This window comes from Pteropus medius, unplaced genomic scaffold (assembly GCF_902729225.1).
Source record: "Pteropus medius unplaced genomic scaffold, Ma_sr-lr_union100, whole genome shotgun sequence".
In the NCBI taxonomy this organism is placed as follows: Eukaryota; Metazoa; Chordata; class Mammalia; order Chiroptera; family Pteropodidae; genus Pteropus; species Pteropus medius.
Window position 1 is genome coordinate 51,872,234 of NW_024349800.1, and position 25,565 is coordinate 51,897,798.

At 34.6% G+C, this 25,565-nt stretch overlaps 1 protein-coding gene and 1 pseudogene across 4 annotated transcripts in view; both read left to right on the forward strand.

Annotated features, from left to right (window-relative positions):
* Positions 1 to 852: 852 nt before the first annotated feature.
* The window catches only part of ATAD2B (ATPase family AAA domain containing 2B), a 107,793-nt gene continuing 83,080 nt past the window's right edge, over positions 853 to 25,565 (forward strand). For 2 of the 4 annotated variants that reach the window (XM_039887725.1, XM_039887727.1), the window contains exons 1-7: positions 853 to 1,411; positions 15,663 to 15,814; positions 20,072 to 20,121; positions 20,476 to 20,629; positions 21,762 to 21,864; positions 22,681 to 22,789; positions 24,842 to 24,958. In XM_039887725.1, coding sequence (XP_039743659.1) covers positions 1,196 to 1,411; positions 15,663 to 15,814; positions 20,072 to 20,121; positions 20,476 to 20,629; positions 21,762 to 21,864; positions 22,681 to 22,789; positions 24,842 to 24,958 — 901 coding nt within the window. In that variant the 5' untranslated portion in view covers positions 853 to 1,195. The remainder of the gene's footprint in view (positions 1,412 to 15,662; positions 15,815 to 20,071; positions 20,122 to 20,475; positions 20,630 to 21,761; positions 21,865 to 22,680; positions 22,790 to 24,841; positions 24,959 to 25,565) is intronic. The other 2 variants (XM_039887728.1, XM_039887726.1) reach the window with 1 other exon arrangement.
* Positions 18,043 to 18,160, forward strand: LOC120622464 (uncharacterized; annotated as a pseudogene).

The following is a 25,565-nucleotide window of genomic DNA, read 5'->3' on the forward strand; positions in this document are numbered from 1 at the left end:
TTGGCGATTTTTACTCGACTTTTCTCGAGTCTTCAATTTTTCTTAGTGTAGCAAACAGGAAGAACTTCTGCCCAATAAACAGTAGGCTATCTATCGCTAATCTACCGAGAATTTTTGAAATGAACATAATTTCTACTTCACAGCAGAGCTTTTCTATTGTGTGCTTTAATCTTTTTCTTTGAAAGTTAAGTCACAAATTTTAAATCTTTGTGTTCAGTTTTTTGTATTCTTAATTCTTGCGCTGGCGGGGGCGGCAATGATAAAGGAGGTTCTTAATTAGAATTCATTCTTTGAGACTCCGCCTTATATCCGGCTAAGGTTGTAATAAACGACCTTGCCTTGCTTTGTTTAAAGACGCAGGGTTCTAGCGTTTGTTCTTAAGCTTACCGTTTGCCAGATACCGCACAGATCTATTTTATCACAGCTGTCACGCTCATTTTTACAGCCGTGAAAAGTACTACTCAAGTTCAGTGTCTTGCCTTGGATATCTCTGGGATTCTAGCTCAGGTCATTGCGCCCTTGTTGTCACCGGTCACCCTTCATCCCTGGCCCTTGCCGGGCGTTTCATGCTCCATCCAGGCCACCTGGGGTGACGGTGGGATGCTAGGTACTACGGCTCGTCCCGCGCTCATTCTGGTATTTCCCATCCCCCTTCCTGGAGGGCGGGCCAGACCTGGAAACCATAGAGCTGACACAGCCCAGAGCGCCCCTTCTCCGGCCGCCGAGCGCTGACGCCGCGCCGCTGGGCGGGGCCTGTTGGAGGGGCGGGGGCAGAGGAGGGAGCAGCCGGCAAGAGAAGGGCTGGCCGGCCTTGCAGCGCCCTGCAGCGGCCGCGGCTGGAAGCGGTCTCGTCGGCCCTGCAGCGCTGGATCCCTGACGCACGGAGCTCGAGAGCGAGAACGAGAGAGAAAGGGGCAGAAATGGCGGCTCCGCTCGGCTCCCGCTGAGGAAGGCGAAGCCGGCGGAGGGTCTGAGCTGTCGGCCGGGGGCATTGCTCCCGCCTCCCGCCACCTGCCTTCTCACGCCGACTGCCCTTCCGCTGCCCGACTCTCACCTGTCCTCGTCTGCGCTCCGCAGAGTCCGGGCGGGCTCGACTCTCCTGGCCGGGCTCCACTGGCCCTGACTGCCCGGCCGGCGGGCCGGCCTTGCTCGGCTCTCCCGGGCGCGGCGTGGACGCCGTCCTCCTGGCTGGACCATGGTGAACACCCGGAAGAGCTCTCTGCGCCTTCTCGGGTCCAAGTCGCCTGGGCCCGGGCCTGGGCCTGGGGCCGGAGCAGAGCCTGGGGCGACCGGAGGCAGCAGCCATTTCATCTCCTCTCGGACCCGCTCCTCCAAGACCCGCGCTGCCAGCTGCCCCGCCGCCAAGGCCGGGGGAAGCGGTGGCGCCGGCGTCCCTCTGGACGAGGCACGGGTAAGCGCGCGGCGGCCCGAGTCCGGACGCTGGCGAGTGCCGGCCCGGCCGCCGGGGCTTTGTCTGGCCGGGTTGGGGCAGGAAGCCTCCAGTGGAGACCGCTCGGGGGCTGGAAACCGGGTCTGCGGGTGCGGTGGAGGATGGCACCGGGCTGGGTAGGGCCGCGACAGCTCCGCTGGCCCGTCTCTTTTGTGTAAAAAACACCACTTTAATCCAGGGGAGAGGGCTTTGGGGGTCTTTTCGGGAACATTAGAATGGTCTGCTTTCCGTGTCCTTGTCCTGCCTTAGAGGGAAATTCTAGGGAAGCAAGAGCCAGGGCCGGGAGTGCCCGGGTAGAAGGGCCGGAGAAGAGAAGTGAAAGTTTTCTGCGGTGTCAGACCCTTTTTGTAAGTGTCAACTCCTGCGTGTGTCTGACTCCAGCTTACTTTCAAACTGTTTGGGGGTGGTTCAAGTTGGTGAGGAAGTGAACGGAGAACTCCAGTTGGCAGCCAGGCAGGGATGCTGAAAAAAGTTTGTAGTTGCTCTGACATGAACTTTGAAAACAAAATTAACACTGTCGCTTCTCCAGGCAGGAGAGATCAAACGATACTGTAGCTGGAGAATCAGCTAGCTAACCAAGGTTCTCGTAGGGACCTAGTAGAGCTTTCTAGTAGAGCTTTCAGGTCACAAAAGGGGCATGTCGAAAGAAACATGTAGAATGTTTTGGATAGTAGGTAGGCACTATCATCTCCAAACTGAATGGTTTCTTGTTATCGGAATATTTTATAAAAGGTTAATTAACACCATCGTTTTCACAGTTTCACAATTTCACATTTGGAGAAGGCCGTTGATTTAGTTTTGAAAAAGTGATTGAAATTTTGTTACAGTGTATAAAACTAAACTAGCACATATGTTTTATCACTTTAAAGGAATTGTTAAGTTTGTGTTGTGAGATCGATTATGAATTCAGAAGAGAGAGTATTGTTTTTGTCTAGAAAAAGACTAATTTACCAAGAGTAACTTGGCTGGAAATTGCTAGTCATTTAAAATGTTCCTTTAAATCCATGCCATTTTGTTATTCTTATGGGAAGAAAGCAACATTTTATTTTCTGTAGAGGTCTACAAGATTATGGTTTATGTGTACTTTGTATCATATTATTGACACTAATCATAATGAACTGAGGCGAATACAACAGACATTTTACCCTACTATTTTGAATTATATTTATTGTATCTTTGAAAATGTATTTGGCTTTTATTTTGCTAAAAATCTAGAAAACATTTTCAGAATTGCCTTATTAGACTATTTTAAGTTGAAATAAAATTAAATCTGAAAGTTGTACAAATTATTCAGAGTAATTATTCTGAAAACTGGGCTTTCTGTAGAAATTATTTCAAACATATATAAGCTTATTGACATTCTGACACTAACATTTTAAAATAAAAGTAAATTTAAGAAAGGTCTGTTCTCTACACTTAAGGACAAATAAAATATTTAGAGTGTAAGTATTTAATTGTAGAATGATATGAATGTCTAGTCTATTAGAGCAGTGTCTAATTCATCCGAAGCAATTAGCTCATCTGTCACTGATCAGTTTGTGGTCCCATTTTTGAATTCATGGATATCATGCTCTCCTTACCCCCTGAGGAATAAGGTGAGGTAATTTGTCAAGCAGCTGTTATGGAGATGTTAAAAGGCAAGGAATCAATAATCTAGTGTAGAAATGAACATTTGGTAGCTTTATTATAATTTTTAGAATTTTATTTTATTAGTTTCCACATTTGGTAGCTTTTGAATTACTAGAGGAATGAAAGATATTAAAGCTCTTTCTAGAAGGATTCTAATGAAACTTGCTTCAAGGATCTTTTTAAAATGTTTAAAAGACCATAAATAACTGTCTAATGAAGATTAACTTCAAAACATTTTTCAGTTTTTAAGAAGATTTGTTATCTGGCTGTATTAGATGATGGAATGATCTATTTACTTTCTCCGAGAAATTTAAGAGATTTACTAATCCTAAATTGTGATTTGTCCTTTAGAAGAGGATAAATTATAATTTTGAATTTTTAAAGTTTACGGACTGTGAAGCAGGTTGTATATTTCTTTGCTGTACATTTCTGAAGTGGATTGATTTGAGTCTGGTGAGCTCTTCCTGTTGGTTTTATGTTACAAGAATTTAGCACTCTTCCCGGTTCACCCTTTCTGGTTTAGTACTTAAAAGGCACCCTCTATGTCCGCGGAGTCTTAGACATTTGTTAGTGTCTGTAAAGACTCATTTAATGAGAAATGGGGTTGCTCATGTTGTTGCTCTAGGAGACTTATTTTTGTTGGAAGAAATGTATTCGTCTTTATGACATATAATTGAAGTGGTTCCCCTCTTTCTACTTTTGTGTTATGTTCTTCACTTTACTACACTTGATGCTGATGTTTTTTCCTCCTCCTTCCCCTGACTCTTTAGATGATTTCGTCCACTGTGTCTAGAGACATTTTATTTGCTCTGAAAAGTCATAGGACCATGAGCTGTGCCTGTAGTTTTGCCCTTTCCCCCAAGTATGTGTAGGTTAGAGAAACAAACATATGATACATTCTCTGGGTTATTGGAATGATTTTCTTGTGACTACAGTTTTTAGATGTCAAGTTGATTTGTGCTGTTTAGTTAGTCCTATGTACTTGGATTTTATGTTTAACATATTTAAAGTTTGACCTCTTTTAGATCAGTTAATCTGCATAATTTAAAATGCAGTAATTAGCATTTATTTGCTCCACCTATGAGTCTCAGCAAAAAACTCCTGTTTTCACAGAATTGGAAAGCCGTCTTTGAAAAATATTTCAATTCTTTTTTGTCCTTCCTTTAGGCCTGTTTGCTGGTACTTTTGGCTTTGTCTCTAGCTTTTTGAGATGGTCATTGACCCTGAGTCTTGTTGAGAGGATCGAAATATTTTGAGTAACTTTATAGGTAAACTTGTTTCATTTTAATTTTATTTAAAAAAAAATCAGTAGATTCTTCTTTAATATGTTCTTTTATCTTCCTGTACTTATTCTTTTCCAACACTCATGCATTTGTTAACACAGCACAAGCAGAGTGGTTGAAGTTGAAGGTTAAACATGGAAAAGAAGCCTGAGAAGGAAATATAATAATGTTTAGAACTCAGATGAGTAGGGATAAATAAAAGTTCCTCAGAGTAGAGCAGGTTTTCCTTGTATTAGATTTATATAGAGCACCATATAGAGCAACATATAGGTGATATTGAGTAATGTGGTAAGCAGTTTCCTCTGTCACAATTTTGAACCGAAGCAGCTGTGTAGTTCATAGGATTCTTTCTGATAGCCAGCTGAAAATGTAACTTAAAAAATTCTGTTCCTGGCCATTTCCTTAGTTCGAATACTATACTAACTTGCAGTTTTTTAGGTTGTGGATGAAACTTAAAACATCTGTAGAAGCGAATACATATCAGTTCCTTAAATCATCTTCCCTGGCAGTCTTTTTAACCACCCTTTGGTAGGTTCTTGATTGCATGTCTCCTAAATACATAATTATAGATAAACGTATAACTTCTGGAAACCAGCTGGACAGGTGGTAGGATTACAACTTATTATAACTAAGGAGCCCAACCCAGTGACACTTGACTATTCAGAGAGTGATCTGTCTCTTCAAGGATCCACTTCAGAGAAGTGTTGTATTACTTCGAATTGTATATTTGGTATTTCTTTTCAGACATACACAATGATGTTTCATTTATGTGCATTATTGAGTTGATTTCTTGATATTTGGGTTTTTGTTACTGTACTAGGAATATTTTATACTTCTGTTACAACCACCCTGCTAGGGGAGGATTTTTGTGAAAAATTAGTCTCTGAGTAAAAAGCATTTAGGATAAAAAGTTCTATGGAAGTACAAAGTTAGGGGAAAAACCATATGTAAAATGTGTTAACTTTATTTAAATATAAGCTAGAGATTTTTAGAGAGTTAAATATTGTATGTGGCTTATATCAAACAATAGAGAAGACATCCACCTTAAAGTTAATAGGCTATAATTTGTATTAGCTTTTAGATACTTTGAGTATATGCTGTAAGATTACAAACTTCAGATGCTTTTGAACTGTAAGTATTTTGGTATCAGATTTTAAAAACATTTTTAGATTGTTGTAGTTTTAGTTGGAGGTAGGATATATACCTTTGTTTAAAGTTTTCTTCTTAGATCCTTCTAATAGAGTAAGCTCCATGAAAGCAGGAGCTATATTCCCAGGGCCTGGTGCAGCATCCAACACATAGAAGATGCTTAATAAATATCTGTTAAATGAATGAATGAACAGCATATTAAAGAGCTGATCTATTTTGCGAAAATCAAGATGATTGAACTTTGAGAATAGAGGATTAATAAAACACAGTTCCTCCCTTCAGGACTGTAAGTATGCACATGGTGTGTGTGTGTGTGTATATGTATATATGAAAAATTATTAACAAGATAAATCAGTTTAAGGTAGGGGCCAAATGAATAACATAGAAGCTCAGCAGGGTAACAGTTCTAATCCTTTACTCACTGAATGTTTCGATGTTCTTTAATGTTCTTTAAAGACAGAGATTGTCTTGTTCACAGCTGTATCTGTGCTTACAATAGTGCCTGCCAGATATTACTCAATAAATAGTTTTTGAATGAATGAATGGAAAGTATGCCTCATTTAAAATTATTTTCGTATTGAAAATCTTCACTTGCTATATTTACTTGTTGCATTTTGCCCTTTTGCCTCTTTGGTGGTATCCTAGTAAGGAGAGAAGTAAACTAAGGTGTTTCATACTGTCTCATTTAATCCCTGCAACAACCCAGTAAAGCAGGTGATGGTACTCCCATTTTACAGCTGAGGAAATTGAGTTGCGGAAGAGGTTAGATGGCCAGTAGAAGGCCAAATAGGTAATAAGTAGTAAGGACAATATTTAAATCTAGTTCTGTGTTCTCCACTTGTATATCTTACTGTCTCATCTGTATCACTACTTTTTGATGCTGTTCAATCAGTAGTTTCCACAAATATCTAAAAGAATTGAAGAAGGTAGCCGTTGTACAGTCAGGAAATACTGTATGTACTGTGTATAGACAGATTTTCACTAGACTCTGGAGTTGTGCTGTCTAGGATTGTATTGGGACCAAAAGTGGGAACAGTAGCCTGTAGGGATATGAAATATAGGACAGCGATTTTCAGTAATTGCTTACTGCCTCATTTCAGGGGGTGGATGTAGGGAGAGGAGCAGGCATATTGTGTAGAGATCATTTTGCAATATTTTTCCTTCCCAATATTTTAAAGATGGCTTGGGAAACAAAATCTCTATAAAGAGACTTAAGATACTTGTGCTGCCATCTTTCCCTCTGCTTGGCAATATGGATTTATCAGTGTGTACAGTTTCTTTTATGCCCTAGGAATCTATTTATCTCTGGGGGTTGATAAGTGTTTTCCATTTAAAAATAATGTTTATACTTTAAACCTCTTGAAAAGACATTATATGGCATATTTATATATGAAGATACATACTAGTGAATTAAACATGTTTAGCATTATTAGTTTGTGTCTGTATTCTAGGACTCACATCAAAATCTCTGAAGCATTAGTGCTTCACATACCCATAGGACACGTTCTCTAAATTTGTCAGACAGGCATTGGGAGGTAATCAAGCCTAACGTTTGGTGGCGATGCTTGCTTTTCCTTTGCCAGTAAATATTTACCAAGCAGCTCCAACATTAAAATGTGCCATGTGGGCAAGCATTTTTGTCTCTTTGATTCACTGTTATAGGGCTGCCATATTGCAGAAGTCAAGGAGGCACCATTCATACTGCAGTCTATGTGAATGACACCTCCTGGATTGTGCAGTGTATTCCTTGTATCTTATGTGCTGCAATTAACATCCTCATATAGTGTCTCTTGGGGATTTACTGTGGGGGAATTTCTTTGAGATACCCAGGAGTGGACTAGAATATACATGTACTTAAACATTACCTCTAGATTGGCTGCTCCAATTCTAGGAGTAGTGTATAGGGGTTCCTGTATCCCCACACCCCTGCCAGTATTTGGCAATATCTATCTAATTGCTTTTCTTTGATTTGTGAGTATGAGCAACGCTTTATGTCCATAGTATTTTTTGTTTCCTCATCTCTGAAATGCTTGTTAATATTTTTTTGCCCAATTTTCTATTTTCTACTGGATTTGCTTTATTTTCTTATTTTCCAAGAGTATTATTATAGATCAGTGGTTTTTAACCTTTTTTGTCTCATAATAAGAAGCAATACTGTTTACATTGTGACCCTGTACACACACATAGTTTTACCTTTCCTATTTAGGTCTTTTATTCATTCTGCCAGACAACCTGTCCTTTGGAGTGACACTTTATAATACACCGAATTCTCACATATATCCCGCTCTGGTCTATTTTTTGTTGGTCTGTTAATTCTTGTTGCAGTACCACACTATTTCTATAACTGCGGTTTCGAGGTGTGTCTTAATATCCTAAAAGGCAAGTTCCTCTGTTTTTTTCAGAGTTGATTTAGATATTCAAGGAGCTTTATTTTTATTTTTATTTTTTATATTTTCTAATGCCTGTAGCACCTGGTATTCCAAGATGGTCTCCCAGACCCAACCCTGCTTAGCTTCTGAGATCAGACAAGATCAGGCATGTTCAGGGTAGCATGGCCATAGACACTTTATTTTTTTATATGCATTTCCAATTAAGATTATAGAATTCCTCAAAAGATCCACCTAGAATTTTGATTGGGAATGTATTTGAATTCCTAGATTAATTTGCAGGGAATTGGCACATTGGCCCCTGTGCTAAGTGGCTTACTTGTCAGGGATTTATAGAGCTTTAAAGTTGTTTGATGAAAGTTTGTTTTCTTTACAACTTACTAATACCCTTTAAGTAGAGTATACTCCATTGCTCACACTTAGGGTGAGTGTTGAAGTTGTGTACTTGGTTGTGCAAGGTAAGGGAATCTACTTTTAAAAAGTAAAACCAAACCCCAGTGGTAGAGCTTTAACTTCTTAATCTGTGACATAGTATAAGTATTTTAAACCGATGTATAGATACTATAGGAGAAGCTTCATTAAGAGGTGCGCACAAACAAGAAAAACTGGAAGCACAGATTCATGAGCTGGTGGGTGATTTCTGTGTTAAAATTTTGAAAGTAAAATTTAAAATTAAAGTTCAGTTTTCATTTTTAGTGTTTACTATTCTAACTCAGTCTTCAAATTTATTAGATGGAGAATTACAGAGAAGCGATAGTTGATAGTTGCTCAGTGTCATATAATTATTTAGAAGCAGCAGTTCAGCTGGAAATGGAAGTGTCTATCTTTAATTCTTTAGTGTTGTTAATTGAGTAACTCTTAAGTGCCAGACATTGCAGATAAAGTAGCACATAAGATTCTTGACCTCAGCTCTTTGGCAAAATATTTTAATTTTAATATTATGAAATAAAATTTTCAAACAATTTGGAAGTACACAGAAAAAAATAAAAGACCGTCTTCTGCTCCCCTAATTCCTCCACTTTGTTCTACCTAGGGATAATGGTCAGCTGTACGTCTTTGCAGACCATCGTACCTGTATGTGTGGGTTATTTATATGTGTATATTTTTGACAGAAATGGAATCATACCTTATATAGTATTAATGATAGTTAATTTTTCTTTGCGCCATGTACATTCTTAAATATTCATTCATCTTGATGGCTTTTTAATATTTTGTTGTATCATTAAGTAATTATCACTTATTTAACTGTTCCCTATTGGTACACCGTTAGGTTGTCTCCATGTTTTTAATATTCTAAATAATGTAGCAGAAAATGACCTTTCTCTTTTAGATGATGTAAAATTACTAGGTGAAAGGTATATGTATTTTAAATTTTTATAGGTTTTTGCTAAATTGTTCTGTAAACGGCTAATCAGTATCTATCCCGCTATGCAATATTTTCAGCACTGTTAAGTTTTTATAACTTTTATTGTCTGATTTCAAGATTTAGGCTTTAACTTCCTTTAAGGGCAGAGACTGTCTTATCATCAAGTATCTTTAGGATCTAACACAATGATAGTTACTTAATAAATTTCGTTTCTGGAAGGAATGAATCACTGAAGATAATTAGTAAACTTATGAAGTTGTATGAATCCTTCAAAACCAAACAAGTATCCTTACTTGAGTCTGTAACCACTGGCAGACTGCAGGTGTAATATTTATAACTTATACTAACTCACCTGGTTCTTCTAACAATCTTGTGAGGTAAATAGTAGTTTTTGAATTATAGTGGTAAGGCTGCAGTAGAAGACTGGTTCTGTCCAATTTTTAAGTCTGTGGCATTTTTTACTACCTACATTGTTTCCCTGTCATTTTAAGTATGTATTATTTTCAGAATAAAAAAATCTCTCTCTTCCTGGAAGAAAAATACATTTTAAATTATAATAGATTATTTTTATCTTTTTTACAACACCTCAGCTCACCTCTGAATATTTTTCCACTTTCCATATTATTTTGTGATGATCGTTTAATATTAAACTGGTAAGCCATTGCTCTTGGGATATTTGAGGAAAATTTAGGACATTTTATGTGCCTGAAGTTTTAGAACTTTGTAGCATAATATTGGCCTTAAGTAAATAAGTAGCAGTGTGAGTTTTGTTTGCTGCAGTCATGGTAACTGCTGCCTCTGTGTACTTGTTTTACGAATGAAAGAAAAAGAGATTGCGCTTCTAAGCTTTCTCATGAAAACTGAAGTACTTATTTTTAAAAATGGTAGAAAAAGTGTCTTATAAAGGAAATTGGATAAGATTGATCACACCCATACACTTTCTGATCTAATGTTCCTGTTCCGTTTTTCTTGTCTCTTTGAGGATCTTTTTCTCACCAGTCATGCTTTACAGTTTTATTTTATTTTTTTCTGTGGTTCCTTTTTGTCTATATACAAGAAACCAGGTCATCTTATCTTTTTAAAAAAGAAAATCTTTCCCTGACTTCTTTGACTTTGTGCCTTTTTTAGACGATTGCTTTATTTTCTTAATTCTGAGACTTCTTAGAGTTAACTGCAGTCCGTCACCTGCACTTTTTCTCCACTCGGTTCTTCACTTAGTGATTTTCACTCAGCACTTTGCAGAAATTGCCCTATCAGAAGCTACAGTGACCTGCTATTTACTAATCCACAGGTTTATCAGCTTTATTTTTCTCTACTTTATATGAGATCCTTTTTGCTCATCTCTTTAATGTAGGCATTTTTTAAGGTTTTGACTTCTGCCCTCTATTTTTTCATTGTTGTGATTCTTTTATTACCATTTCATAGCTATCTCTAGCTTTACCTTATTCTGTCTAACTCAAAGCTGCATTTCCTGCAGTCTGATAGATATCTCCCTAGATTTCTGGCTAGAATTCTAAACCTAACTTTTGTAATCAGAATTCAGCATAACATTTCTCCCTTCAACATCTGTCCCCTGGCCTCCTCCCACACTCCCTAAAAACTACAAAACAAGTACTTTTTATATCTGTCCTATTGTCTTAATTTGGATACTGCTGTCACTAATCTCTTAGTTATTTTGTTTTTTGGAATTGATTTCTTATTTTCTACTTTTATAGTTCTAGATAAGGCCACCATTAAGTCTTGAATTAATATAGTGTCCTGCTAATTCACTTGTTTCCTTGAATTTCTCATTTTTTAATGCTATACTTGGATACATAATTTTTTGTTTTTACATTAAAGTCCAAGTTCTGGATTTCTGATAAATTTTGATCTCAGCGGGAAGGCTTCCCTGAATACCCGAGCAGCATAAATTCTCCTCTGATTCATTATTTTCAAGCTCTTTTACCTAATACTATGTGATTTGTGGTAGAATAGTGGTCACTAATGTGGTAGCTGAGGAGAACATTTTAAGAGACTCTAAGACTTGACTAGAAAATGATTTTTTGCAAATGGGAAATCTTACCTATTTTAGAAGGTTAGAGTTTAGAGGAAAATGTCACTTAGGTCGGATGACTTTATCTTTTTTAATCGTAACTTTCATTTTTGTAGCATTTGACACTATTACTATTGTACTACTTCCCTTGGAAGTCAGTTTATCCTTGAATCATGTTTTTCTAACCATTCTGTGTGTCCCATTAATATGTTGTTACAAAATAAAGTGCACGTCATTTATGATGTCTTCCTTCATCTCTACTAGCAGTTTACATTTTTTATTTTTTGCTTTCAGAGAGTTGTATGCTTCTATTATAGTATTTGCTGTAATATGCTATATGACTATCATTGTAACTATCAATCCAATAGATTGTGTATTGAGTTCAAGTAGGTTTTAATGTATTTTATCATTCCTCCCATGTCTTAAATACACAGTAGGTCCTCAGTAAATGTTCGTTAAGTGAAATTATTCCCTTAGTCTGAGATGCCTTTCCTACTCATGGATTGTAATCTCTCTGATACAGATTGCTAAATGACTGTGGGTAGATTGCATAATCTCCTTAAAATTTTTGGCCTGAAACTGGTAACGCCTTTCCTCAAAGGGTTAGGTTATAATTAACTAGTAAAATGCTTTGAAGATGAAAAAGTTAAGGTCGAACATATGATTATCCTATTAAAGGTGAACTGCTAGTATCAGGTTTGTAGGTAAAAGCTTTCCCAAAGTTTGAAGTTAATAAAATGCTGCTGAAGTAATCATTTTGCACAGCTACATCTTGCTTATTTGCTTTGCTTAAGTCCCTAGATTTCTTTGGAGGGAAGAATCCCTTTGTAATGCTATTTATTCTGAGGTTTCTTTCACAGAGCCAAGTCAAGATTGAAATTCTTCCAGAAGAGAAGTTTAGTGCAGCTGTTAGGATGATGTGCCTCATATTATAGTTAAAACTGTGTTATGTGCCAGAAGTGCTCAAACTTTTGTGTACTAAGAATCATTTGGAGGCCCTTATTAAGAATATCTCACTAGATATAAACTAGAGATTCTAGTTTAGGTTATGTTTTTTTGATGAGAAATTCAGGTGATTTCTGATTCAAGTAATATGTGGATAACACTTTGAGAGAGACTCTGAATGGAACCGAAAAAAAACCAAAAACAAAAACCCCAAGATATCAGAGAATAAGGACCAGTAGACATACAAACTCATTTAAATTGCTAATCGGAGCAACATCATTACAGATCATTTAAAAAATGACTGGACTTTAAATATTTTACTGTTTTGTCTTTAATTCCATAAGTACATAGTACTTATTCCCAGAATATGTTTTTGAAACTTCATTGCCTACAAATGCTCTATGAAAAAAGAGAGCTTGATCAAATAAGTTTGTGAAATGTTATATACTCTCTTCTATACTTAGATTTACACTGCATATTAGCATATTACGAACTCTTAGAAGTTTTGCAGCAAAAAAACCTTGGACCTCATTGTTTCCCCATACTTATTTGACCATTAGTCTTCTTTTGTTTCCCCTAATAATTTCTAGTAATAATTTATTGAACAAGCTTGGAGAAAAATTTTTTTTTTTTGCTTGCTATTGTGTGGGATTAAAAAGAAATAGTGTTATTTTTTTTTTTAAATTAAAGAACTTAAAATCTTGCTAGACTCTTGAGACTTGGACATGACACTTAAAAATGGTCAATATATGATGCTAAACTGAATATAGTTAAGCGCCAAAATGTAGGATTGCAGCTAGTAGACAGAAAAGGCCAACTTATGTGAGATTCTTCAGATAAGATTTTAAGGTAGAGATGTGTCTTGAAGGGTGAGTGGTGGGATTTGATAAGGAGTGACACTGGTTTGAACTATCTAAATTGATAAAGCAGTTTTATAGGTATCAGATTCTGTATTCACAAATATGCCTTAGCTTAGAACACATGACATTACTTCCTCAGTGAGTACTTGATGAATATGTTATATGATAATGCTTTTCAAACCCTAATGTGCACAAGAATCACCCAGAATCTTGTTAAAAATGGTTTCAGAATGGAGTGGAACACATTTGTAGTGACAAATGTAGTCTGCTAGGGAGGATAGTATGGAAGTAGCTAATCAGTTTTTCCTGGGAACTTACAACTAATAAGTTGCTGTGTACATTACACAACTGACATGTTTATTATCCTTAATTATAGACACTCTGATCTTTGAATTCTAATTGTTTTTCCCTTTGTGCCTTTTAGTAGGAGTTTGGTCCTGTGACTTTAAAACTAGCTCAACTAAAACTAATTTAGTTAAATTAAATTAAAACACAAATAGAAATTGTTTTTTTGCAAAAAAATTTTTAGTAGTGAATTAATTCTATAGGCTATACTTAGATACCTTTAAACATACATTGTAAGCATTTCTTATGTTTGTTTGCTAGTGGCTACATTTTGACTATGTAACATAGTGTCTTGCTTTGGGAAAATATAAAGAAATGTGCATTTATGAAATGCATAATTTATATATATATATTTTTAAAAGAAATTTGCAGCATAAAAGGAGACCAAACTCAAATATATTTATATGGTAGCATATTGAAAATGATTATATATTCCTTTGAAATACTGATTTATAATGCCAAGTGATATCAGCATATGGATTAAATCTTCTCTAAAGAGAAGGTCCTTTCTTCTGCTCTCTTCTTCACCTGCTCAGTGTCCAAAGAATGGCATGGTGGAGAGCCGCCGTGCAGAGATAGTGACCTTCCTGCAGTCTGAGGACATGCGGCTGGGAGGGAATAATGGAAGTGTGATGGCTGGGGTCTCTGGTTGAGAGATTGGTTACCTTAAATAAACTAATTAATCGAAAGAGTAAATAAATAAATAAAATGAATGAATGAATGAATGAATTGGAGATGACAAAAGCCAGGTTTACAAACAGAAAGGAAAGTATAGAAAGAAACTTAAGGTGTGGAATTAGCATTAGAAGCATTAATGTACACACATTATTTTTTTTATTATTTATGCACAGTTAAAGAAATATAGATGTGTGTATATATATATTTTCTTTACATATATTTTCTAGCTCTCTCTGCTAAGAATACGTAGTAGCAGTGAAACCCCTGGTAATAGTGAGTGCACTTTGTGCCTTTGTCTTGGTTTCTAAATACCATCCTTGACTAAAAGGAATCAGGACTCGCTCTTTGGAGAAATGACTAATTCTAGGGTCAGGGAGGGAAAGTACAAGATGAGCTTAGAGATTTTTTTTGTGCTAGAAAGTAAGAAAATACTCAAAATGATAGGGAAATGTTAAAAGGATACAGGAAATACTTTGAAAGGGCTCCTGATGGCCAAATCTTTTATAATTCGAACAACAAAATAATATAATAAAATAAGAATCCACAAGTGCATGTTGATATAAATAAATGAGTAAATGAATTGGGTAAAGGGGAGAGGGGAAAACTCTTTAAAGTAGAATGCCAACTAAAGAATGTAGGAAGAATGATGGGATTAGATAATCACCTCAGTGGTATTGGATAAAGGCAAGAGTAGTCAGTGAATGTTAAGGCTGGTGGGTGGGGAGGTTCAATGAGGCATAGGATATTGGTGAATCATTAGAATAATTTCACCTAATCTAATCAAATACAAAAGGGAAAAATAGACTTTACAGTGGAGAAACCCGGCCGGCACCAACTCAACCAGGTGATCAAGCTGATAATGATGGGTAGATATAGTATGCATAGTGTCATTTCTGTATATTCCAAGAATGTATGGCCAGACTCTGGTTATGAGGAACATCAAATGGACCCAGATTGAAGGTCATCCTAGCGAATGAAAGGCTACTCTTTACAGTCAAGAGGAAAGACTAAAGAACTGTTCCAAATTGAAGAAGACACAGGAGGTCTGATAACGAAATACAGTATGTGTTCTTGAATAGGATCTTGAACGAGAAAGGAAAGAGAGACGTTGTTGAGATATTCGATAAAATTTGAATGTGTCTGTGGGTTGCCACTGTGTTATATCAGTGTTGATTTCCTGGTCGAGAGGGTTGTATGATGCTACTGTAGTAATGTGCCCTTGTTTTGGGAGATACACACTGGAGTATTTAGAAGAGGAATGAAGAATCATGTCATGAAAAGATATACACACACCTTTTCTGTAGAGTTGAAACTATTTTCAGATACAAACAAGACTAAACATCCTTTTCTGATTATAAATGTCATCTTTTGACTCTCTTTTCTCTCTATTTATAGATTATTACATTTTGCTACACTTGTAGAGTGATTCATTCAGTAAATATTTATTGGTTGAATAAATACTGTACTTTATCTAAGAATTTAAGAATTCTGTATATTTTAATAGGAATAATAAATACATTTTTAACTTTGTCTTTCAGAAATCGGAGGTTGATGGTAGTTTAAGCGACAGCCACGTGTCTCCTCCAGCCAAACGCACTTTGAAACAACCTGATTCTGTTTGCAAAGACAAATCAAAATCACGGGGTACTGGTCAGCGAGAGGAATGGAACATATCAAGTGGACAGACCAGGTGAGAAGTGAAAACTCATTGATTGTTTTTTCGTGAACTGTTTGATATGATTCAGGGCTGAAATTAGTGTGAATTTTCTTAAATTGTAAAGCTACTAGTATCTAGATATACTTATAAATTGTATTAAACTTACTTTATAATTTCTGTATACAATTTTGTTGTCTCCAAATATGCCATAAAATATATTTTTTTCATGAAAATATGTAGTATGTAGTAAAACTCATTAAAACTATGGGTTTTGATAGGTCTTAAATATGCATACATGTACATGTTTATAGTCCTGCAAATTTCAATAAAAACATATGGTTAGAATTTTTTAATTTGAAAGTATGTAAAATCTCCCCTTTTTAAAATTATTAAATATTCCACTTCAGATGACATACTAAAATATAATAAAATCTAAATTAATTTTAAATCTTTTTATCTCTCTACTTGTTTTCAACTAAATTTGCTTTGCGTCTGATTCAATATATAGCAAGAAGCCTTAATTTTACTCACCAAAGTAAATGGTAGTAGTTTAATGAAATAGGATAAACACACACACACACAGAAGAGATTTAAAATCAACTCAGAATCTTTAGCTTTTCTTTTCTCCAAAGTCTTTAATAGAGAATTGCTGATGATGTGCTGACTGCAAACAAATAAAAATAAAATATTTTGGTTTCTTTTCTCCTCGAAGTATTTAAAAATATTTTGATTAAATATACATACACACATATGTATATGTGTGTATATATGTAAATTCTGGATACTGTTACTCTTTAATGAAAAAAATCTTTGGAGTTACATAAACTTTGATAGGCAGTACATTTACTAGTCTCTAAAGAGTCTGTACCTATTTCAGTATGTTCCGGAAAAGGTACCACTTTATTTAAAGAATTTTTTCTTCCTTTTTTTGGCATTAAAAAAAATTAAAAGCCAACTAAGCATTGTTTTCTTCAGAGAGACAAAAATCTTATTGTGCTTTTTTCCTCAGTGATGTTGCTGTTGTTCGGAAAAGTGTTAGATTCATTTTGTAGAATGATTTTAGGGTTAGCATTTTATTCTTTTGACTACTTTAAGTACGTATAATTTTAGTTACAGTTGATATTCAATGTTGTATTAGTTTCAGATGTACAGCATAGTGGTATTTTAAATTTTTTATTTTGCATCGTCTGGGAGCTAAGTAGAAAAATACAGGAATCATAGTCTGTTGATTTCATCTCCCCTTTTTTATACTTATTCATATGTGAGATGAAACAGATCCAAATCACTGTAATGACGTTTAAGATGAGTGCTGCCCTTTAATTACACTTCTAGACTTGATCTACCTGTTATAATCTGTGTCCTGTATTTTTTGAGTGAATCAGGCTTCTTTTTCTACATAAATGTTTCTAAAAAATGTTCTTTCAGTGTTAAATTTTGACCTTTTAACTGTAAGATAATTTTAACAGTTTAATTCAAGTTCGAGTATGTAATGCACTAGATTCCCACATCTTATCCACTCAGAAGGCCTTTATATAAATTGATGTCTTATATATAAAAAGGCCTCAGTTTTGGGGGGGAGATAGTTTTGCTTCCCTTTAGGTACCGTAGAGTATGACACTCCTTTAAAAGAAATATTAAATACATTTTGAATAAAAAGCTTAAGAAATAATGCATACTAACAGAATTTACTATTTCTGTTTTGGTAGTTCACATTTTAAAGTTTTTTAAAAATTAATTATTAATTAATTAAAAAAATTTGTTTATTTAAATTAGTTTCAAGTATACAGTACATTGGTTAGACATCTATATTGTTCATAAAATGATCCCCCCAATTGCTCCCTCCCTCCCCTGGCCCTCCACTTAGCCATCATATTAATGCTAACTGTATTCCTTGTGCCGTGCTCCCCATCCTCATGCCCAGCTATCAACTACTAATTTGTACTTCTTTAATCCTTCACTCCATTCTCCCAGCCCCCAATACCCCACCCCTCTGTCTGTCACCAAATTGTCCACTATATTTGTGAGTCTGTTTTTGATTAGTTTGTTCTTTTCGTTCCTTAAATTCCACATATAAGTGAAATCATATGGTATTTATCTTTCTCTGTCTGACTTATTTCACTCAGCATAATAACCTCTAGGTCCATCCATGTCGTTGCAAATGGTAGGATTCATTTTTTTAATGACTGAGTGCTATTCCATGGTATATATGAACCATAATTTCTTTATTCACTTGTCTGTTGATGGGGTAAAAAGTTTTTTAAGTCTACGGCCATGCTACCCTGAACAAGTCTGATCCGTCTGATCTCGGAAGCTAAGCAGGGTTGGGCCTGGTTAGTACTTGGATAGGAGACCGCCTAGGAAGACCAGGTGCTGTAAGCATAAAAAATAAAAAATAAGGGATTGTAAACTGACAGGGTCCTTGCAGTCTACAAGGTCAACCAAGGGTTGCCTCACCTAAAAAAAAAAAATAATAATAAAAATAAAGGAGACTTTATAATCATAAAAGATTTATTGGAGGATGTATTTAAATAGTGTGAACCCACCTGGTTACATTTTAAGTGATTAACTTTTGAAAATGTTGATTCAAGAGACTTTTTAGGCACATATAATATTGGATAGGCAGGCCAGCTCTTAAAATCCCAGTATTCTTTATATACACAGCATTTAATATTGTTTGTCTTTTTTGATATCTCCTTTTTATAAAGAGAAATGATAATGGTAAAGTGATGATAACAATCTGTGATTGTAAGATAATTAGATTGATTGAAGAACATGTGTGTGACCCCCCCACCATATAACAAACCTTTTTTAGCAAAGAAATAAAAGCCAAGTAAGCATTGTCTTCTTCAGAGAGAAAAAAATCTTATTGTGCTTTTCTCCCAGTGATGTTGCTGTTGTTCAGAAAAGTTTTAGATTTCTTTTGTAGAATAATTTTAGGGTTAGCATTTTATTCTTTTGACTAATTTAAGTATGTATAATTTCAACCATTTGTATTCGTATACAGCTAAAATTCATTTGGAGTCAAGACTGAATAAATTGATCAAACTGAGTTACTGTTATATTGGGTTCAAAGTCAAAGTATATGAAGTTATAAAATTGATTTTTCTATGTGATTTTAACTGGATTTTGAGATTGATTCTAGAGAATACAACATGTATAATCATCTAAGGAATGTCTTATTAATACATCAATTTCATGACTTTACAGTTAAATTCATATGCCAGGAGAATTGTGTACTTGGTAGACAAAGGTGCTAAAAATGAAATACTTTCCAAGAGGTAGTATATTCGAACGAGGAAGTTTTTTGTTATATTCTGGGGGAAGGGAGGGCTGGAATTTTTGTTTTTGTTTTTTTGACAGTCTGAAGACAATAGTTTGAATTTTTGTTCATATCTTTTAGTCATCCTAGCTGTGACCATTATTAGGCAGGGGTATTTATACTTAATGGTTATAATAGTTAACACATAATTTAACGTGAAGTGTGCTGGTGTAACCAAAAACGTTTAAAATGTTTTAGCTAAAAAATTTATGGAAATTTGTAGAAGATAATCTGTATCCTTGTTGTTTTCTGAATGACCTCCCTTTTTTTAATCTTCAAAAATAGTAATTGTCGAGTTCTTCAAAAATACCTAAGTAAGTTTATGCTGACAGCTTTTTTATTATGTAACACTTTAGGTCTGAACTTTCTAATGATAGTAAGGCGTAGGTGACTTTTTCTTATGTCTTCATGTTTTGATGACCATTTAAATATCTCTCCTTCAACATTTCTTTCTCCACCCAAAAGGGAGAATTGTATAATGACTCTTGAGAAATTAGCTAAGTTTTCATTGTCAGTTTAGAAGGTGTCAGAAAATATTCGGAGAAATTATTAAATGGTATTGGCGTTCAAGTACTTTTTTCTTTTTACATATTACTATTGGAATAAATTTGACATTGTTTCAATTTTATTTTTTCAACCCAAACCAATGGTAAATGTCTGTGACCATTGCTACTTATGGCATCAGTTAATTTATGGTATGTGTTAGGCTTAAGCCTTTTCTTTGGATTTTAACTTATAGAGTTGAAGAGACAGTAAGTTCTGTAATTAAGTTTTTCTTGAAGTAATTAAATGACTTAGTATATTTTATTAATTGATTTATTATCAATTTTAGAGTAAAAAAAATCTTTACTCTTACAAAAAGTAATGCTGTATTACTGAAATTTTAAAGATTAAAATGATTCTACCAGTATTGCATTTCTTCTTTAAATGAATGTTGATGTGTTTGCATATTAAATATAATTGTGTTCTAGGTTAACTTCTCAGCCTGGTGCTACATTACCAAACGGACATAGTAGCTTATGTGAGTATTCTGTTATGAAACTAATTAGTATTGAAATTCTTATAATGTTTTTAAAGTGTTAAAGTGGGGTAAAATAAAGTGATTTACTAGTATGTTCAGCATATGGTTGGAAATGAATGGATTTCAGTCATAGTAAATACATATGTAATTGTTAAAAGTTGAGAAATCAGTACAATGGAAATAATTTAAATTATTATGACAGATTGTAAACATTTATAGAAATTTTAGATTATCAGATACTAAAATCATTTGAGGTTATATTAAACTTTTTGTAGTCTTTTAAAAGTTTTTTTTAAATTTTTTCTTTCTTTTTATGCCCTGTTCTTTGAAATGGAAATATCTCTCTTCTTGTAGCCCTTCGAAGCCATCCCCTTCGAGGGGAAAAGAAGGGGGATGGAGACCTTTCTTGTATAAATGGTGACATGGAAGTCAGAAAAAGTTGTCGTTCCAGGAAAAACAGATTTGAAAGTGTGAACCAGAGTTTGTTATTTGATCAACTAGTAAATAGGTATGAATGCTTATGAAGTAAGCAGTTTCATTTAATTATTTGATTTTTAAGCCAGTTATGTTATAAAAATAACTAAAGCATTGATTTAGCAACAAATACAATTTTTTATAACAATTTGAATTAATAGTTAGCAGTGATTGTTGTCTTCTATCAGTTGACTAGATGAATAGAATTTATGAAATAGCTAAATTTTTTTCATCCTTTTTAAGCTCTTGTGCCTAGTCAGATGCTATAAAGAGTAATTTTATTCTAAACTACTATAGTCATTTAAAATTTTCTTATTTAACATTTGTATTTTTAACAATTTTTAAGCAATATTAAGTTTCATATTAATATAGATAGTAAGTATAGTCAGGATTTGCTTAGTCAGGATTTTGTATTGAAGGTCTTTTTTGACACTGGCTATATGGGTTGTAGCTAGTGAGTGAGCCTAGCTGACTGTTCATCATCTACGGGCAATGGAATGTAATTCTTCTCAGATTATAAATTATTGTACTTAATCTTTGCAAAGGCCTGGAGAAGGGAAGTCAGTACAATCCTTGTTTAACAGGAGAGAGTAAACTCAAATTTGAGTATTAGTTATTTGTTAAGTGCTTAGATCAGTTTCTGGACACAAAGTAAGTACTATCTAAGTGTGTTTAATAGAGAAAATGTGCTAATGTCAACATGTATTTCATGTTGGATGTCAGTGTTTACTAATTTACAAAAATACTTGTTCAGTTACCTTATTGGATTTAAATTTTTTTACAAATCCTTTATCCTAGATGATTCTTAACACCATCTTCAAATAAAAAGATTAAATTATTTTTTCCCAGTGCCTTTGATCTTATAGTCATTTATTTATACTGCCATTATGGATTTAAATATTTGGAGCCTTATAAACAAAAGTCTTCTATTTTGTAAGTTTTGCTTTAATAAATATATTAAGGTAGATGATGTTTTGGTTTCATCTTTTTGGGGGCTGTTATCTTTTGATGGATATCAATTCAGAAAGAAATATTTCATTGGGATGTTAGATACAGTTACGTATCAGAGATAGTTTAATTATGCTTTGTTGAAGACTTCTTTTACATATATGATGCAGTGTATGGTTCCAAATTGTCTAAACCCTAGTTTTATTATCTGATTGCAGTACTGCTGAAGCTGTACTACAAGAAATGGACAACATTAACATCAGACGGAATCGTCGATCGGGAGAAGTGGAACGACTTCGAATGTGGACAGATACAGAATTTGTGAGTGTATTAACTTTAACAACCTTTGCAGTTTTTTATTTTGATTGAGGAATAAAAAGGGAGAGTGAACAGCATTTGAATTTTTTTGAATTAACAGAATTTGTTCCTTCTTTGTTTCCAGTTTCGCTTGTGATTTTATTGCTTTTTCTCTTTCATATTCTACTTGCCACAACCTTCCCCAAAAGGTCCTCTACACATTTGCCAAAAGAGTCACCTGAAAGTATAGCTCTGATTCTGTAACTTCTCTGATCTGAACCTTTAATGGTTTTTATTATGTATTGAATTAAAAACACTTTGGCCCTTGTAATTTGGTTTCAACTTTATCTTTTCACACACCATTGCCCAAACATAAACAAATCCTTCTTGTTCCCCTATTTTTTATTCCTCTTAATACTTCTGGTTAGGGACCGATAGAGTCCTACCTTTGTTTCAATATTCATTTCAAATGTTGCCTCTCTTCCCTCCTCTTATATAGAGGAAGATTCTCTTGTTGAATTCTACTTTGTACTTTTATTTATGGCATTTAACTTGTTGTATTTTCTTTCATAGGGACCTGTGACTAATCCCACAGGTCACTGTAATTTGCTTGAGGGAGAAAGTATGTCCAGGGCATTATAGTATTCAACTTTCAAATATTTTATAAATTTTATTCTCTTGTTTCTTATTTGAATTCAGGAAGCTTCATTTTTACGAGTCTGTGCCTTGCAAATAGGTGTTTGGGAAATTTTATTGAGTGGGCATGTCCCATTGGGTTGTAACATTTATAGCTGGGAATAAATTCCTTGTTAATATTTGACAGATTTCTTTCTTTAAAAGGAAAACATGGATATGTATTCAAGAGTGAAAAGGCGAAGAAAGTCACTGAGAAGAAATAGTTATGGGATACAAAATCATCATGAAGTCTCTACTGAGGGTGAAGAAGAAGGTTTGTAAAGCCCCTTATGAAGTAAAGACTAGAAAGTTCAGGTAGAAGGAAAGAAAAATATGTACAAATAATATATGTGTAATATTTCTGGGTAGATGATTTTTAGCTCTAGAGGTTTATATTTTGTATAATTTGGAATAAATTTTAATTGGCTGGCATTCTGAGTTTTCATTTCCTGCATTTGGAAAAATGCCTTTACTGTACACTATACATTGTTATGTAATGTGTCTTAGTAGTGACTGTTGGTAGTCCTTAAGTGACCTAATCTGGTATGGTATTTGTCATGGGCTGATTTGTTTGTTACTTGAGGTCTCTTTCTTTTGTATTTAGGTACCTCCTAACTAGAAGCCTCTATGGATATTCACCTTCTATCCATAGCCTCTAAATCTCTAACTATTTGGGTCCCGTAGTATGGACTGAGGAGTAAATGGTGAAGTTCAGAGAAAGAGGGACTGCTAGTGCTAGTGGAGGGGTTGTACTGTTCTCTTTTGAGGCATGTCTGGGTCCTGAACTGAAGAATCTTGACTGAATTTGTAGGAATGGAGCTAGAAACATGACGAAAGTATGTTTGCCCTAAAGATTATAAATTAATGACCAATACGTCTATAGGATTTAATTCTGTAGGAATTAAACTGCTTTATTGAAATGGATTTTCAGAAGGTTTGCTGTATTGTAAAATGCAGAGTACTTGTATTTTACCAGGAAGTCTTACTAGAGAAGAATGGGTTTCTTATATTCTGTAATTACTATCTTATTAGCAAGTTTTGAAGAGCTGATATTTCTAATGAAGGTACTTTATTGAACAGATATTATTGTTACAGCTATATCGCTTCCTTTGGAGGAAATCAGTATAGGTGAGACAGATTTATGATGTTATTTTTACCTTTTCATTAGGCGAACACCTTTGTAGAGTTTCCAAAGTAGATTAACCACATATAGAATTTCTTCCCATAATAAATAGTGTGTCATTTTGCAGGCATATTTTCAAAAAGTGTTTTTTTTTTCTTTTTTGAAGGCTTTAGGAAACTTGTTTGGGTGCAAGTAATTTATAGTATAATTTAGTTAAGTAATATTGTATTTGCTGATTTTCTTTATAACCTAATGATAAAATCTTTAAAAACTTAAAATAAGCTTTCATATGTCATGAGTAAGATGTGAAGTCCTTTCCATTTTTAGTCTCATTTTTCTCAGCATCACTGGCAATTTTAAATATTTCCTGTGCCTTAATATGATTGTATTATATTGATAATTCTTGTGGTTAAAAAGTTAATCATAAAGTATATTGCATTTGGGGATGTTAAGCCTATAAATTTTCATTAGACTTTTGTTTTAAGCTGTGAATAGATGTCAAATCTATAGCTATAGGCGCACCACTGTTTAAAAATAAACAGGGTTTATGTATATTATAATTTAATTTTTGCATGTCTAGATAGCTAGGTGAATTATCATAAAGTGATCACTGGTGTCGAGTACTAAACTAGTGTTATCAACACCTCGGAAATCTGCCTCATGCTCCCTCCCAATTCATACCTCCATTTTCCTACCAAAATGTAACTAATCCATGTTTACCTATTGTCAACAGGCCTAACAAACTGTTATACTGCCAATAAAAATTCTTTTTGCTATAACATTAGTAATTATCTTGTAAGCATATTTTTTTGAACTACCAAATGGTGTTTGAATACCAGCCATACTCAGTGATTAATTGGGCATTAAATGAAGTTTGCTGTAGTAAAATTCTGAAATTTTCTATTACCGTATTGTATGACTAAGGAGATTGAAAGGTAATAAGTAAACCAAGGGATCAAATAATGGTCATACTGGTTTATTTAGCAGAGAACTATATCTGTTATTTGTAGGAAAGGCATTTTCTTTTACGTCTATCTAGGTTGATTTTTAATTATATTGATTTATGCTGCATCATAAAATGATGACACTTTTAAATGTCACCTGTGTAAAGAGTAAAAGATAAAATGTAAATATTTAGTTCTAGAGTAGACCAAATCCTTGTGGTTTAAAACAGTCCTTTTTCTTTTGTGTGGGGGAAACTAGAATCTCAAGAGGAAGATGGTGATATAGAAGTTGAAGAGGCAGAAGGAGAAGAAAATGATAGACCATATAATTTGCGACAAAGAAAAACAGTGGATCGATACCAAGCACCTCCAATAGGTATGAGACTCTAACTTCTTATTGTAGTTGAGTAGCTTTTTCTGCTCCGCCCCTTTAAAAAATTAGTGTTGCTGAATTTAAAAGAATGAAATCTCTTGCGGTAGGTTCCATACATCTTTTCCTATGTACTTCTATTCACACATACAACAACAGAAAGAAAATTACATAGTTGCAATATCGAATTACATAGAGCATGTGCATTTTATTTAAAGAACCTTAAATTTAATAATAAATACTGCTCATACTTTTGTATTACTTTGTAGTTTATTGAGCACTTTCATTTACAGCGGTTCTTTAGGGCAGGTATCTCTGTGTTCCCAGTGGTTAAGTAATTTAGCCAAAGTCACAAAAGTGGTACACGGCTGTAGCTCGGCAGCTTGGCCAATCATCTAGAGGAGAATTTGTAACTTTGAAGAACTCCAGTTTATCAGTTTTTTTAAAAATGGATTGTGGTTTTGGTGTTTTATCTAAGAAATCTTTGTTTAACCAATAGTTACTAAGATTTAATTTAACATCTTTTTAGAATATTTACTTGCAACTTATACCACAATTTTAATTTTAGTTGTGCTCCTACGCATTATTTGGAACTTGAAGACATATGACTAGC